Here is an 18,001-nt window from a genome sequence, read left to right as displayed (position 1 = left end):
TTCTTTATATACTGCCTAAGATAGTTGTCTCTCAAGAACTTGAGAAATTCATTTCCCTTATTCCTAAATGCTATCTCTTCATTGCAATCTATACCACCAGAATTAAAACCACCCCTCCCTTGCATAACAACTTTGGTTATTGAACATTTCTTTGTCACCTCCCTCCACATTTCCTGGCCTATAGCAACATCCAAATAAATATCTCTTTCTGTCAACCTCCACCTCACACCATACTGACTCAAAATCACTGCCACTATTTACATCTCCAATTTTGTGTGGACATACTTTGCCTGCTATGATTCATCAACAGCACCCCCCCCTCCCTTCTTGTCCTTTCTATTCTCACAGAAAACATCAAGCTCTTCCATTTCTATTCCAGTCAGGATATCATCCTTATCCAACCATATTTCATTTATTCTAGCAATTTGTGGATGAGTAAACTCAATCAATAAAACTATTTCATCTCCCTTATTTCTAGTGTTCCTGGCATTTTATATATAACCAGTCTTGTCCATGACACTTGTAGGTTGTGATTTCCCCACACCTAACTATTCCCAGTTGTCTTTATAACCAGTTAACCTATATCTCTTCAGACTGAAATACATCCCGTACATCCATTCCCATACTGACCATCCCCACACACACACAATTCACTACTGCTACTTCCAACATCCACTCTCTTCATTATGTATATCTCTCTCTCTCTGTCCACATAAATTATAGATGCCAAGAAATTATATTCTTACTTTCATCATTTATCCAAGTGTAAGCAAACAAAGTTTGCACATGAAGCCACTTTACAAATAGACTACTTGTATATAGGGGCTGATGACTTTATATCAATAATGCAGAGCACTGTACATATCCATATAGATATGTGCATTGCATTGTGGGATACCAAGGCAATTGATGTGAAGTTATCAGTCCTTATTTCCTTGTACATCTTGCATTCTGGTTCTATCATTATCACTCTCAGTAGCACTATTCTCAGTAATATAAGGTGCATCTAGAAAGTAAGTCCGTTCAGAATTTACCAAATAAGATATGAGAGAGCGATCACACATGCTTGTGGCATAGAGTGACTCATTAGTTAGCTGTCACTATTTTACTATCATTCCATTATCATTTGTCTATAAGGACTACAAATAATTTATGAGTGCTATGATAAAAAAAATCCCACCAGTTGTGAGGTTCGTGGTGTGATACAGTTTTGGTTGGCAAAAAACAATAGTGCTGCAGAAATTCACTGACCATGTAGGGCTTACAAGTCTAATGCAATAAATGACAGTAAGATTAAGCAATGGTGTAGTTTGTTTAAAGAAAGGCACAACAGTGTTCACAATGAAGAGTGCAGGGGCCAGTTAACTTTACCACCATTCTGGGTTTCAACTCTGATATCAATGAGGTGCATCACCACCTATAGACATCCAAATTCAGTATATTATTCATCACTGAATAGTATACTAATTCTCTATTAGCATCTTCTGTGGCTATATCTCACCTGAACTTTTCTCATTACATCATCTACGATACCTTTTGCAAGAAGGGGGAGAGACTTGGGCCTTTACTCAGTCTGACATCCCATGCCAACAGTTATCAGATTTGGAATCCTCAATACAATCTACTTTGACTTGAGATTTCCTTACTTCACTTCGTTGCCTCTCCTAACCCTGATAATTTTACTAACATATTTGACTATCTAATTACCCCGGCAATGAGTGATCTTCCTCGGTGATTTCAACATAGTGGCTTCTCTTCTCCAACTTCAGGGTGCAAGTTGGAAAAAAAGCTGAATTGTTTGCTGTCAGTAACACAAATTGTTCACCAACCCAAAAGAATTCCAAATGGTCTTCCCAACACTCTGGACTTTTTCTTCACCATCTCTTCTTCTGGGTGCAATGATGGTATTGGCACTCCTATCGAGTCTAACATAGCCTTTTCCCATTTCCTTTTTCTACAGGTCTTCCTTCCAGTCAGTCTCGGCCTCATGTCCTGTAGCACTACAACTGCCAGTTGGGATGAAGGGCACCTCTGTGATTTCTGCACTTGCTTGATGTAATAACCAAAATTATTCTCACTGGGACGAATGGTTTTGTTCACCACTCCATTCAGTGACCCTGACTTGTCCAAGTCCTGGTTTTCCAGCAGTTGTGCTAATTTTTGGTTTGAACTGCCCTTGCATAGGTCCAATGGCTAAAGTCAAAAACTCCAAGCTTCTGCTCAGTTTGTACTGCAATCTATGATGGTACAAAAAGATAATCAACAGATCCAATGCAGATTTTGTGACGGACAGGTGCATTAGTATTGTCTCCTGCTCAAACATTCTGATCCTTTGCTAAAGCTGTAGGATGCAACTTTTGTCCCTCCCTTGTTTCTGCCTCACATCCAGATAGTACAATGACAACATCTCTTAAAGACAAAGTAGAACTCCTTGTATCATTTTTTCCCTCCAAATCTTGTGTTGATGTCCAGGGCAGATTGCCTCCCCATACAGTTCTGTGGGCTCTCCACCTTGTGCCTCCTCTGGTCCATTTTGGCCAGGAAGAAAGAAAAATACTCAATGGTCTGGATTCTAATAAGTTTCTTGGCCCTGATGATATTCTTCCAATTGTACTGGAGTCTTGTGCTCCAGGATCAGGCAACACAAGACAGGTGCCAGTCATGATAAGTGCTACATAAGATGTCATGTTCATCTGACTGTCTCCAGCAGTTTTAGGGCAGGCTTTTATCCCATCTGTTCTAAAAAAAGAAGATAAAAGTCAAACTATCATCCTCTTGATCTGACTTCAATGTGAGAGATGATGAAGGTCATAAATGTCCATCTGCTTCACTACTTAGAGATTCATCGACTATTTAATTTAGTGATTGCTAATATGGGTTTCACTATTCTCACTCAACAGCTTACCTTGTGTAATGCACTAACTTCATATTAGCACAGTATGAGTTTAGCTGTCTCTGCACCAGTAAATCCCCTCCCTAAATAAACCAAAACTTACTGATCCTTTGACACACAGAATGAAAAAGAAGTTTTGGAAATTTTAGTAGTTGGTCTTGATACTTCTAAGGCATTTGATCACCTTATGACCATCTTATGGTATTCCTTCTAACCTTTGTAAGTGGATTGCCAGCTGCCTCTCCATCATTCATTGTGGGTGGTAGTTTTCCTTAAATCAGATTTTTTTCAATCACTGCTGAACTGCTCCAGAGCCATCCTGCACTCTTTCACCTGTACATCAATGGTCTCCTTGCTATGATATTTGATCCTATTCATGACTTTGCTGATGACAGTGCTCTACATTTTCATTCTCAAAACCTTGTGGTGCTTGGATGATTCAGGCTTCAAAATCCTCTGTAATCAATGCCTTGGACACTAATCTTCTTATCCTTCCAAGTGGGGTGAAAATAACCTGGTGAGTTTTAGTGCAGAAAAGGTAAATCCTGTCTCATTTCCTGGAATGAAATACTACACCTTCACTCTCTCTCTCTCTCACTTTTAAAATGGTTCCTCTTGCCAACCAGGATCAGTTTCTTCTTCTTCAGTTGATTTATGCATCTAGCCTATCCCAGTACAAACACATCACATCTGTCTGTATGGATGTAATGTCTTTTCTGCTTCCAAAAAAGATTGGTATTCTTTTGCATTAGAATGCAAAAGAATATATGTCTCTGCTCAACCCCTGACACTTTATAAATCTCAAATCTGCCCAAACCTTGGAGACCTGAAAAAAAAAATGCATGTTTGGTCTATAGAACAAGGTTTGAGTTATATAAAAAAAAGATAACAAAAAATTTAAAACTTGGACAAAAAATCCTTAGCACAAAAAATCCTTTTTTGGGTGGGAGTCACAAAAACTGGAGAGGTACTATCATGACTAGAAGACTGTTAGCATCAAGGTTTAAGATTCTTCTGAGATCATTCAGGTGAAAGACCTAGAGCACTGCTTCTGGTATGGTAGGAGGTGACTGATTTGGTCATAGATGAGTTGGAGAAGAATGATCCCAGAAAGTTAGCTATATATTTAGTTATTACAGGTGAAACCACAGATAGGCAGTTGTCCCAAATGACCTTTACAAGTAAAAAGATAGCACAAGGTACAAGTTAATGGCTGTTTTGCATTTGTTGCATGCTGTGTAGGATGAGAATGAAAATGAAACTCTTATCTAGAGACACTTGCAATATGCTTAATTTATTTTTTTCCTTGACTGCCTTGGCACATTTATCATTAAATCATGTCATAGATAACAGACAAGGAAAGGAGCAAAAAATGAAGGACTTCATTCCAGAGAAAATTTCTGAACCCATGGATCAGAAACAGTAGTCCAACTATGAAATAAAAGAGCAGAAGTGAAAAAAAAAAGTCATAATCTGCATACCAAAGGAGAGAAGAGGAGAAGAAAAATATACTACATTCAGAAGTAACCACTGAAGAGCACTTGAAAAGACGAATGGTTACAAAAAGATCAAGGGCATTGCTGAGAGATAACTGGCATTCTGGTTGGTGGATGGACAATTTGCATTAGATCACTGCTTAACACGTTCATTGCCAAGCTGAAAATTGGAATTTCGTGTGGTGGCCAAATTTTTTTTACTTGATAGCAACGTCCACGCGATGACGCGTGATCGGCCGCCCGGTGAGAACTCACGTCACGTGATATCGCGTGATTGGCAATGAACGTGTTGAAGCAAATATTTCTCATCTCTTCCAGTTTTGTCAGTGGAACTGGAAAAGGAAAGACCATAGCAGTTATAACATTAAAGTCACCAAGGAAAACAAATTCACTATTTAAGTAGTTGGACTGCACAAAATAAGCTTCAGAGATAGTAACTTGAAGAGATGAGGTCAATTTGTAGAACAACAAACTAGTTCATTAGTAGTAATGAACATTACTGAATGGGAAAAGAAAAACTTAAGCCAAAGAATTTCAAAAACATAATTCTAGATTTGGCATAGTATTTCAGATCATATCATACAAATGCTATCCTTGTGGTGGAAAAAAAATCAGAAAGTAACTTGGATATAGTAGTTGTTCAGGTTCATTTAAAAAACAGGTTAGTTCTGGATATCTGTAGGTTTGCAAGAACTAGCAGCTCAAATTTGTCAAAATTTGAGCTGCTAGTTCTTTAGAATCAACCAAAAATAAATACATATTAAGCACTAACTGGTGCCACTTATACTATATGCTGACAATTATGCCAAGCTTTATGTCCAAATCTTCATTAGGATCATGCATGCAAATTGCACCACTAATACAAACTGAGTACAAAGTTCACACCACTGTCAGTGATGATGTATATCATTTGTGTTTATGCTGTAACTGTTGGTAAAATAGATGTGAAACTGATATTTTCACAAGATTTTGTGTGTAACTTTTAGCATCATTTTTAGAGCGTTTTTTTATAACTCACCTACATAACCTACAGTGATGTAGGTGAAAAAATATAAAAGAGCTACTTGTTTTTCTGTTCAAGGTTCATTTAATGAACAGCGATTAGAGGGCAGAGATAAGTAAGAGACAATCATTGACACATCACACATATATAAAGCACCAATAAACACGCATAAATTAATGTGAACACAACATACATCTTATTGATTACATTATTGTTGACAGTGATAACTTCAAACTGTTTCAGGTTATAAGAATATACAAGGCATCTAAACAGAAAGTAACATATATAAGAGATTGTGAGTCACACTCAAAAGAAATAAAATTATAAGTTTTAAAAAGAATCAAAGCTGAACATGAGGAGAAAAGTAAAAGTTTGAAAACAAGAGCCAAACATTACAGAGTGAAAGGCCAAATGTGAAGCAGATACTGATAAATTCAACCAAGACAACAGGGTAAATTCATCCACAAGGATAGGAAACTAAGAACTCAGTGACAAATACAAGAAGTTTAAGAAGCATTCTAAAAAAAAAAGAAAAAAAACTGCACTGGAAGTTTCTAGTGAGTAAAAGAAAGGCATTTAAAAAAAAGAGAAATCTAAGTTACATCTGCTAAACAGAGATCATGGGAAAAGTTCAGAAAAATATCACGAAAGTGGCAAAATGTTTTGGGGACTTTTCAAAACAAGGAAAAGGAACATAAAGGTAATGTAAAAACTACAGATAAGAATGCTCTTTAGGCAGTAGATGATTCGTTGCTGGTACAAAACCACCACTGTGCTTACTGTAGAAATAAAGTGGTTTAAAGGGAAAAAAAATCCCATGTTGTTTTCAAAAGAAGAGTTTAAGCATTATATAACCCTTAGCCAACCACACAATAATAGTCTATTACTGAATCATTACATGATTCAGACAGTGCAAGAGCCATGAAAGAAAATATACATAAAAAATGCAGTCATGAACATTCACTGGAAGGTAAAAATTGGTAAGAATATCAGACATCCGTATTGGAGGCATAAAATGGTATTAGAAATCTGAAATGCAAAAAATGCAGTGGGAGTAGATATTTCTCTGAAATGCTTAAATAAAATTTTACAGTAGCCAAACTTTGAAATTCAGAAACTAGATTAAATAGCTGATCTCATTGGTTGAATGGTTAGTTAACATACTTTCCAGCCAACAGGTTGCGAGTTTGAATACCACCATGGGCATGGTCATTTATGATTGCCTTTAAGTGGGAGATGAATTTCATTGCTCAGTGTGAGATTCATCACCCCATTTATTGTAAGCCTAAAGTGGTTTCCCAGACTAAAAAATACATGAGAGACACTCCCAGATGATGAGAGAATTCTTATTGTACCAATTCACAAAAATGCATTCCACAGTGTTCAAGATTTAGTGAAAGCATACTTGAAAAAGAGGACACGCATCACTGAAGATACTGCTGAGATTACTTGATGTAGTCAGAATTACAACCAGTGTAACCTATTCAAATATCAAGATGTCCATCACTGAGCAGTGTTCACATTGCTCAGTGATGTCATCATACTATGAAACTTCCAGTTAAAACAACACCAGTGGTATCTTTCAACTAGTTCACCTGAACTAGTTGTTATAATTTGTTGGGTTCGCTGAACCACTTATTATGGTGACAGAAAAATGAAAAATCACAGTTAAATTCTTGCAAGCTTGCTAAAATGTTTTATAACACAAGTGAAATGAAGACAATAATAAATTATTTTAGGAATCATGAGCACAATCTGCTGAAGACTGGAAAGTAGTTTTAAAAAAAGTTTTCACAACTTTGTGCAGACATGTTACAACAACAAAAATGCATATTTTAATATGAAATTTACACTTTCTTGATGCACATTATACCTGATATCATATTATGCAAAACCTTTGTTTCAAATTTAACATTCTGCCAACAGCAATGAGTTTGCATGCACTATCATATGGTCCAAGTGCCACTGACTAATTGAGCTCATTGAATGAATCACAGCAGTTGTATTTAGAGTATCTTTCTAATTCTCATTCGAAAAGGTGTTCTTGGTTTTAGCTGTTTTTGTCAACAGCTTAATAATGAAACATCAAAGTAACATATTAAGTTTTTTTCAGTAGTGGCATTGACTGGTACAAGAGGATTAAAGTGCATGGCGAGACCAATGTTTCTGTTAATAGAGGTGAAACATTCAAATGAGCGACTCGTTTCTTAATGACAATGAAGGTTACTATGTCCACTAATCAATTATTATTATCGTAATCAACATGTGTAAAGGACATGATGAACTGAAATGGAAACTCTTTGGTTAACATGTACATATTTTGTCACAAAAAAAAAAAAAATACAAATAGAACCAGTTGTTAATTATTTTTAATGACACCACTGGTTAAAACTGTTACTGATAAGCCACTGAGATAAAATAATACCTACTGCTTGCAGAGCACTAATACAAATAAGGTTGAATTTAATGTAAGTGGTAAAAATATCAATGTACATGGGGATCCCACTCACTCTCTTTCACACACACACACACAGTTCATCATACCATGCCTTCAATACATTCTTCATGCCCACCACACTCTGACTCCATGAGGATGTAAGAACTAATCATGGGAGGACCCACACACACACACACACACACACACACAACAGGTGACCAAATATATGCACAGTTATCCATGTGGCCTGATTAAGGCCTTATACAAGGGAATGAGAACATCCTAATGTCAACACATCAGTGTCCTCCATATCAGTGCCATAATCTGCTGTGCTATCCTCACAATTTTAGCAATATGTCTCCAAAATTTAAGGTCCTTATCTACCATCAACCTTGGATCCCTCATCTCCTCCACCAACTGCATACACTGCATTCTGTCTATGCTTCCAAAATTTTAAAACCTGACACTTTATAACAATAAGCTGGCAATCCCATTAATTTTCCTATTCACCCAATCTATTCAAATCTGTAAGATATGCAAAGCTATACCTGCTATACTCCTCAAAGTTCTTCCCAACTTTGCATCATCTGCAAACAACTGCATATTAGGGAATGCCATTCAAGCATTCCCTAATATCATTATCATACAAATTAAATAACAACAACCCCAAAAAAAACAGATCATTGGGGCACACCACTAGTGCCTTTCTTTTTGTGGGATAGTGCTCGCCCCAATATACAATTTGATGATACATATCAGGCAACTAATCTCCAATCCAGTGCACTAATCTACCATCTAATCCCCATCCAATTCAATTTAATTACCAGCTTCATATGGAGAAATTTATTGAAAGGACTTTGCAAAATCTAAATATACCACTGTGTATGCATCTCCCTTATCCAATGCATTTGTCATACTGTTATGATAAGTAAGTACGCTGCTAAAACAATATTTCTTCAGCAAACCCATGCTATCCATCAAAAATAAACACTGCTATTATAAATCCAATTCTGAATCTTAGTCCCGACTTATCACCTCCCTTATAAAGGAGAACAATTATGCCCTTTTTCTGCTCCTTTGGTACTTAGCCTAATCTAATACTTGTTAAAAAAAAGGTACATCGATGTTATTCTTAATTCCTTGGAACACTCTCTCAAAACACAGGTGATAAACACTGGTATTCAAAACCTAAGGATGAACACTATTTCTGAAGATTACAGCTGCAAATTTAAATGAATCAGCTTGTGGCAATTTATATAACTGATGATTTCCGGTAGAAAGCAGGTACACATTCAAATTTTCAAATTGTGCGCAAAAGAATCATGTGGTAGAAATCAACAGGATAATAGGCAAAAGGCTGAACTAAGTGAATTGTATTTGAAAGAAGCTCTTTTCATGAAGGAATAAAGTTCGAAACATGGATGTCTTTGTAATGTCTCAAAGACATCTGGATGATTTCACATGAGGAAAAATTAATGGAAAGCTTGAAGAAGGCTGCAGAATTACTGATATTGCCAAAGTTTGGAATCTCACATGGCATTGTATCCAGGTTCTGGGCAGCGTTTCAAACCAATGGAATGTGTTCAGACATTTGTTAAGAGGTTGTCCTTACTCTACCATAGAGCAAGACAGATTTTTGGTTATAACAGCAAAATGTAATTGATGCACCACAGTAGGTCAGCTCCATTCAAGCACAGATACGCTGATATCTCAACAAACTGCAAGACATCTGCAAAAAGTACACCTATATGTCTGAAGCTTTTAGTCTGCATCCCTTTATCCACAGCTCATCACAGAGCAATGTTTTCAGTGATATTATTATTATTATTATTCATGACACCTCCAAGTCTGAAGACTCACTGTGGGAGGACACCTGCTATACAACTATCTCCACCACTACACCAAAGCTCTACTACCAATCATCTCCATCAATGCCATCTACTGCCCACCACAACTAGTATTTTTTGTCTGTAAACTGTGTGTGTTCTGAAGGGCCGATTTGTCTGTATGCGGGATGAAAAACCCGAGTTTCTGGGAGAAAAACCCTGCTACCTCCGTATGAGATCAGCTAACTCACCTCCGATTGAAAAAGTCCACATAAAGATTCCTCCCGTCACGACAAGATGTTGTATCCAAAAACATTAGACAAGACACCAATGAACTAATATACTCTTTACAAATGAGTCATTATAGTTTTTCCTCTGTTTCTAGACAACACTTGATCTGGTGTGAAAGTGGTACTGCTTACCTCTGTGTAACACTAAAAGAAAGGTACTGCTTACCATTATGAGAATGTTCTAGAAGGGGATAGATATGGCAGTGCTGGGATCAATGGTGTGGGGAGGCATTATGCACAATGGATGCACTGAGCTACAAATGCTGGAAGACGGGACCATGACTGGTGAACGACACTGCAACAAAGTTCTTCAACATCATGTTCTATTGTTCCATGGTGCTGTAGGTGAAGAATTCATTTTTATGGATGACAGTACCACACCACATCATACATAAACAGTGGAGATACTTCTGGAGACTGAGGATATTAATCAAATCAAGTGGCCAGCATTCCTCACAGATCTCAACCCTCATAGAACAAGTTTGGGACAAAATAGGGAGATGCATTGCTATTTGAAATTCCCCTCTAGAAAACAAACAAGGCCTTATTCTTGCTCTGAAGGAGGAGTGGGCTAGTTTGCTTCAAGAACTCCTAAATCACTTGGTGCTAAGCATGGTATGACGTTATGAGAACTACATCAGAGTTCGGGATGGACATATTCCATACTAAAATGTCTCTCCACATAGTTTTCTGTAAGCATGGCACATTAATTTGTTGGGTTCGCTGAACCACTTATTGTGGTAACAGAAAAATGAAAAATCACAGTTAAATTCTTGCAAGCTTGCTAAAATGTTTTATAGCACAAGTGAAATGAAGACAATAATAAATTATTTTAGGAATCATGAGTGCAATCTGCTGAAGACTGGAAAGTAGTTTTCAAAAAGTTAACTACATCCTTAGGAAATTTGTAACTTTTGCCAAAATCATATTGCAATTTACAAAATTTATAACATTTTTTGTGTAATATAATTTATAATTATGCTGCCAATAAATTTATGTTTACATTTAGCTGTAGTCATGAAAATTTTTTCATATACAGGTAAAAATGCAGTTCATCCTTAGCTTTTGGAAACCAGTGTATCATCAAGTCTTACAACCTTATATAATCAAGTTTACTCAATTCCTCATATACCTCCTGTTCATTCACCATGTTGTCACGTTCAGGATGATAGTTTATGAATTTCTCATCTAATCAACAACAACACCCTCCACAGTGGTTATGATTCTACCATAATTATTCTTTCATCTGCTGGCCACAAATCAAAAGAACTTCCTGGGATTTTTCTACTTCTGGCTGCATTCTGCTACCATACCAAGCAAGTCACCATCCTTGCCTGTTCTTGGCATTCCTTATACAACTGATTTATTGCTACTCATTTTGTGCTGCCCTGCACTTATTTAGCCTCCTAACCTTTGGAATACATTAACCTCTGCCAGAGAATTCTTGAGTAGGACCCAAGGAGCACTGATTGCCTTCCCATCCAATTCTTCGTTCCATGATATAGCTGCTACCCAACTCCTGAGTTTGTCATGATCACTAGCCTAATAGTTCCACACATCTTTTTCGCAGAAGTCCTCATGTGGTTGGCCACCACCCAAGTGATCATTTCACAGTCACTTTCAACAACTGAAGGAAGATTTGATACTTCATTTATAACATCTTTAGTCAAGATGATCAGATCCAAACCTCTTGTTCCTCCTGTTCCCTATTGTATACAGCCTAAGGTGGTAGTCTGCCAAAAACTCCAGAAATTCATTCTTTGACCCCAAATGTTGTCTCTTCATTCCAATTACCATAATTAAAATCACCCATAATGATCATCATCCTTTTTTTATATGTGCAACATGTTTTTCAGTTATACATTACTGAAAAACATGTTGTATCATTTATACTTACTATGAACTTTTTTGTTCACTTACTCCTCATATCCAATGCCTCAATGACTCTGCTCGTTCTTCCTCCAGGAAAACAAACCTTGTGCACCTTCTCATTCCCTACACATTCATACATACTTATTTATAATAAATAAATATAATCTGTATAGATATTCTACATAATCTACAATAAATAGCTTTTTCATTCACCACACGGATAAAAGAAAAGCATGCTGAGGTGGAATCAACTGTCAAGTTGATAAACAATGAACATGTTACATGTTTTTTTAGTGACGACACTAAAAAAAACTGTTTTGCCCAATAACTAGATGCTAATCGAAGATACTATGAGTGTGAAGTATGAAAAGAAAAAAAAATGTGAGACATGAATCTTAATTTTTAGAATTTACTGATCTAGGGGTAATGAAGACCTAGCTGAGTTTACATTAAAGAGAGGCTGACAAGAATAGATTTTAAGATGGAGCAAAGACACCACAGGATTATATGTGCAAAGGTATATCACATCCCCTTATGAGAAAAATGCCAAATCCAAATCAGTCATTTTAGAAATCTGTAACAGGTTTTAAAAACTGACTACAGCATATGCAACTGGGGGAACAACTGCCAGTGGTTCACTCATGTTATAAACTGCATTTGTATGGAAACATTTTTTGCAAGGTTTCAAAATATTCCCACATTGTAACTTATATGATAGGAAAATGCAAACATAAGGCAAGTGTGGATTATGGACAAATCAACTACAGTCAGCTCTCAACGCAACAAAACACTCTTATAACAAATCTATTCACTATAGCAAACTCTCAAAAAGTACTGACTAAAGCCACATTGGACTAATGTTGTTCTAAAGGAAATTCACTATAGTAAATTATTCCTGTGGTCCCTACAAATTCTCTAGTAAGAGATGACTGTAATAACTTATTGTCCTAAAAAAAAAAAAAAAAAAAACTGATAAAAACTGTTTTATCAGTTTATTAGTTACAGAAATAATTATTTCACCCATATTTTTTGAATACAGATTGAGAAACATTAAAAGCACAAAGTACTTCAGAATATTTAGTATCAGCATGCTGAGAAAATCAAATTACTCTAAATCAATTAATAACTCTTATATACTAGTTTTTATAGTAATTTCATTTTTTTTTTTTTCTGCCTAAAAGTAGTTTGTCTGCTATTCATTCAAACTTCTTTGTATTCAAGTCTGAGCAATTATGATGTTCTATACAAAAATAAAATTAAAAAATTCAGTTTTGTTTTTCTATTTTTGATACTTTCATATTATCAAATTTAACTTGTTCATTGTTTCTGAAAAACTGCTCCTGTACTAACCACACGGATGTTTCAAATAAAAAAAAAAACCTTATACCTATTTCTGAAACCTAATAGTGTCCCCTTTTCTTGTTCTTGGATAACTAATATATACGCAATGACACATAAATTGGCTTGTATTTTAGAAACTTCTTTAAGGGCTTTCATTTCAGTTAATGAATGTATACCATTGCCTCAATTTTAAAGTGATTCAAAATCAAGAACTTATCAATGATCAACAGAGAAAACTAATAGTGATGTTTATACTTACTATTAGTTTCATACAATTTGTTCCAAAGTGATATGTTATTTTCCAGGTGTCAAATAATGTCAGATATGTGTTGGCTTTCCAAAGTACTACACCAACTACAACAATCCATCCAATCTAGATGGATGGATTGATGCAGATCTTTGTCTTCCTTCTTGTCATTCTAGCACCAAACATATATGAGATTAGCTCTGCTCGCACATTGCGGGAGGTCCTAATGTCGCCCCACACACATGGCTCATTATACTTTGCCTGAAATGTATTTAACATTAACATTTGCATCGTAGCAGAGACTAAAAGAAAAGTGCAATTATGCATCCTTCAAGAAAAGACCCAAGCATGATTCCATTTATGATGCAAAGAATCTTTTATAGGCTTTTTCAACTGGAGGTAAGTTAAACATTCTTATATAGAATGTAGCAAGATTTTTCCTCCAAAATAGGCAAATCAACAAGAAAGCACATGCTATTATTTGGGATTTCTGCTAAAGCAGCTAAGGCCATGTAGGCCAGTGTATTATATCTGTTAATTATACACATTCTTCTGACTGATTTGCCTGTTCGGGGAATAAAAAACCCTCAGTTTACAGGAGAAAGAATCCAGCCGCCTTCATATGAGACTGACTAACTCACCTTCAGCTGAAAGCCATTAAAAGGTTCTTTGCATCCTAGATGAGATTTTAAATCAAGGTCATTCCAACTATAGGGCAACATCCATGTTGAATGAGCTGGTTTGGTTTGGTTTATTGCCACAAGGACAGCGGAGATCATACTGCACCGAATGAGCTACCGACTTACAAGAGGATACAAGTAAGTAATGCGCAAAACTACTATACCATAGTAATACACAGTGTAATGCAAACAGTTTGCGCAAGATGGAGCAGCCTCTTGCAATGAGTGTTGGGATTCCATAGAGATGCTATTTCTATAAAAATAAGTCAGACAAGCATATATATATATATATATATATATATATATATATATATATATATATATATATATATATATTATTATTATTATTATTATTGTTGTTGTTCCGGGAAACTCCAAGGAGTCGACAGACTCATCGAGGGAGGCCCTAACATCATGTCAAGAACAACTATTCAACATTCACATAATATCTATCATACCTTGCCTTGAACTCATTCACGGTCGTAGCACCCACAACAGACTCTGGAAGCTTATTCCACTCATTTACCACTCTCCAAGTAAAGAACCTAGCTCTAACACCCTTGTCAACCACGCTCTTGCCCAGCTTCCATGCATGGCCCCTAGTCCTCCCACCACCAGTCATATTTTCAAAAATATCTTCTGGATCAATCTTATAAAAACCCTTCAGTAATTTGAATGTCTCAATCATATATACATATACTTGTATACATACTTGTCTGACATGTGTGTGTGTGTGTGTGTGTGTGTGTGTGTATATACACACACACTTCATAACTGGAAAAGGCTTCATTCAATACAATCAGCAATGGAGACTATGCGACTATAAACCACCCCACCTCTATAAACTCAAGCAAGACTGCATTAACTTTCAGACAGAGGTTTTTCTTCTTGAGAATTCATTTTGAGTAATTCTAAAAATGATGCTATGCACGAGAGCATTTTGTCTTTAAGGAAGGTGTAACTTCCAATTTTATATAATTTTAATCTAAATAATAATTTCGGACATCGAAAGAAGTGCTAAAGCACTTCAATGAGCCTTTTTCACAACAAGAAATTTTATTTATCAGGTACCTAAGCATCACCGACCTTGAATAAGCTTACATCCCAACGACATTCATTCTCGACACGATGTGAAACCTCTTTCCTTATCCTTTCGCTGCTTCTTCAATAATAAATATCATAACTGCAAACGGTAAATATTTAATTTTTTTTTTTTTAAATACGATTTTAATTAAAAGCACTCATAGAAATCTCTCCAACTCGTTCTCTTTACAACGCAAATGCATACAGGAAGTATACCTAGATACTTAATTGAAAATCGCCAACCAATGTTTATTTAAAAATAAATAAATAATTATTATTGTCAATTGAATATTATCTGATGCATTAACATGCATGTCGAGACCTAGTGATAATAATCAAATTTACAAATATACCAAAGTATACCACGAAAAACAAATAGCTAAGTGATTCTGGTAATTTCGTTATTTAAAAAAAAAATACTTAACTGAATGTTCTACATCATAAAATTACTTCAATAGATAATAATACTAAAAACAAGCGACTGCTGTATATTTATTAAAAATTAATTAGATCGCACATACGTTTTTGCAATCAATCAAAAAATAATTATACACGCACACAGCAAGAAAGACGGAGTCAAGCTCTTAAAAATATAAACGGCTCTTAAAAATATATTTTTTTTTAATTTAATTACTTTAATAATCACTAAAGGAGTGAGTGAGGCAAATATGTCCTTACAAATGAGCAATTACCGCATAACACATAATCCCAACTGTAACGGCGGATGAGTGACTCGAAATGACCTAAATATTCATACGGTAGGAAAACCTTTTCAGACAAGACTTAAATAAATGTCCGTACGAAAGGGGGAAAAAATGTAGAATTCACTCGAAATCGAATACAATCTATTTTTTTATAAAATATAAAAAGGCGCTGTATCCAAAGAAAAGCAAAGTAAATCTGTATTAATTTTTATTTAAAAAAAAATCTAGGTGTTAAAAGCTGCACTGTGTTGAAAAGAGATGTAAAATATCAGGTTCCAAAAACTTATTCGAAATCGTTTAACTTCAGCCAACTGACATTATTTAGGCATCTAGTGGCTAAGTGCATCATTATTAAAGCGCTCACGTTGTAAGTGTTCACATTTCTAAAAATAGCATAAGCAAGCTGAACTACTACCCACAGTAACCACACAAACAGTTTTAAAAACAGCGTAAACATGCATTTCGACATCAGAAAATATGATGTCTAATACTCTGTTATAAACCTGGTGAAGTGCTTGCTTCATTTATAGCGGTCAAAACACAGCAGCAAAAAATAAATAAATAAAAAAGAAATCGCAGTTTGACAAGTCGAAGCAAAACCAAAGTTATGAAAACGTCAATAATAGTAACAATCAGAATATTAAGTGGTTGCAAAGAGTGCAAAGTGATATAATCGATTACAACACGCTATAAAAACTAAAACAACCAAAAGCCAAACTGAATCCTTTGTTATTTTTAAAACTAATTCACCAAAAATTGCTAAACCATTTATACAGAACTAAGTTATTACAATAAGATAATATTATTTTTCTGATTTCCCATTACACTAATAGGAACATTCTTTAAAATTCAGGTGGTTCAATATCACACTCATTGCTAACATAGTAACAAGGCTATGCGTCATAAGCAGTCGTCTGTGGCAGACACGAAGGGAACTTCAAAAGGTACACTATACTGAATACAGATGAATACAGACAGTGCTTAGCCTTAGGGCTATGGTAAGCGCTTGCAGATACAGAGAGGGCAACTTACCAGCGCAAAGAAATTGGTGTGGCAGTCTTCAAGGCTAGCGCCGTTTGTTACAAAGTTAGGGTGCGTCATGGTGTCTCCATGATCTGTCGTGTCCTTAGGACCAAACAAATGGACTTTATGTCACCTCTAAAGCCATTAATTCACAAAATTTTAAGAACGGAACAAAAATTCACCAGAATATGGCGACAGCTATGGCGGATGGAAAACAAGGAGCTAAGTGACAAGAATTGTGATTGGATAACAGGTATCACGTGTCGTAGGTCACCCACATAAAGATGGCAGCCCCCATAATGAGAATGCTCGACACTTGTATATATTTCTTGCGTTGCCACTATGTCTGTTTTCTGTACAGCAAGAGTTATTAGTGATGTACACAGATAGGTTAACAACAGCAGTTTATCACCTGCCACTATCACTGATAGCGTAAAGTAAAGGAAAACACACAGTACATAAATAATACAGCCTAATAGAACACTGTTCGCACCGAAGTCGTGACGTTGCCTCACCTGACCTCGTTGCGGTCGACGGCAGCCTTGAGTGACGACATCTACATTGTTGCAACTACAACTATCTTTGCCGTGACACTTACCGAAATACGTGAACTGTTGATTGTTGTCGAAATTGTTTGCATTTTTTTTTCGTTCACGTAAGAGCATTTATATTTTAATATTTTAACAAAATAACGTAAGTTACACAGCACATATAAACCTCAGGTTTTTGTTTAATATATTTATGTACAGTATATTAATGTGTGTGTGTGGACGTGCGCACTGTTTTGAAACGACTAAATTAACTAATGAGGTCAGTATATTATGTCTTAAGAGCATGTATTTTTCTGGCTGTTTTGTGGGATAAATCTCTACCAATTCCTTATGAGACCGGCTAACTCACCTTCAGTTGAAACGCCTTTATAGAGGTTGTTCACTTTCCAGACAGAATTCGATCCTAAATTTTTCCAACCAAAGGGCCTCGTTGTTATCAACAACCAGACGAAACGTGTGTGCGCGCACATTAAATCTTTTGATGTGACTTTCACTCAACAATGGTTTTAAACCTATAAATACATTAGTACGATAGACAGCCGAAGTATCTTTTAT

General features: G+C 35.8%; 1 protein-coding gene across 1 annotated transcript in view; it reads right to left on the bottom strand.

The window, feature by feature from the left end:
• The window catches only part of LOC150092894 (mediator of RNA polymerase II transcription subunit 13-like), a 557,023-nt gene extending 539,751 nt beyond the window's left edge, over window positions 1–17,272 (bottom strand). The window contains exon 1 of the mRNA XM_090414065.1: window positions 16,905–17,272. Coding sequence (XP_090270191.1) covers window positions 16,905–16,973 — 69 coding nt within the window. The 5' untranslated portion in view covers window positions 16,974–17,272. The remainder of the gene's footprint in view (window positions 1–16,904) is intronic.
• Between the last annotated feature and the right edge of the window lie 729 nt (window positions 17,273–18,001).

The sequence above is a fragment of the Typopeltis vanoorti genome, chromosome 24 (genome assembly GCF_054136105.1).
Source record: "Typopeltis vanoorti isolate ZY-2024b chromosome 24, IOZ_Tvanoo_1.0, whole genome shotgun sequence".
In the NCBI taxonomy this organism is placed as follows: domain Eukaryota; kingdom Metazoa; phylum Arthropoda; class Arachnida; order Uropygi; family Thelyphonidae; genus Typopeltis; species Typopeltis vanoorti.
The sequence above is the reverse complement of the archived record's forward strand: the minus strand, read 5'-3'. Positions and strand labels throughout refer to the sequence as shown.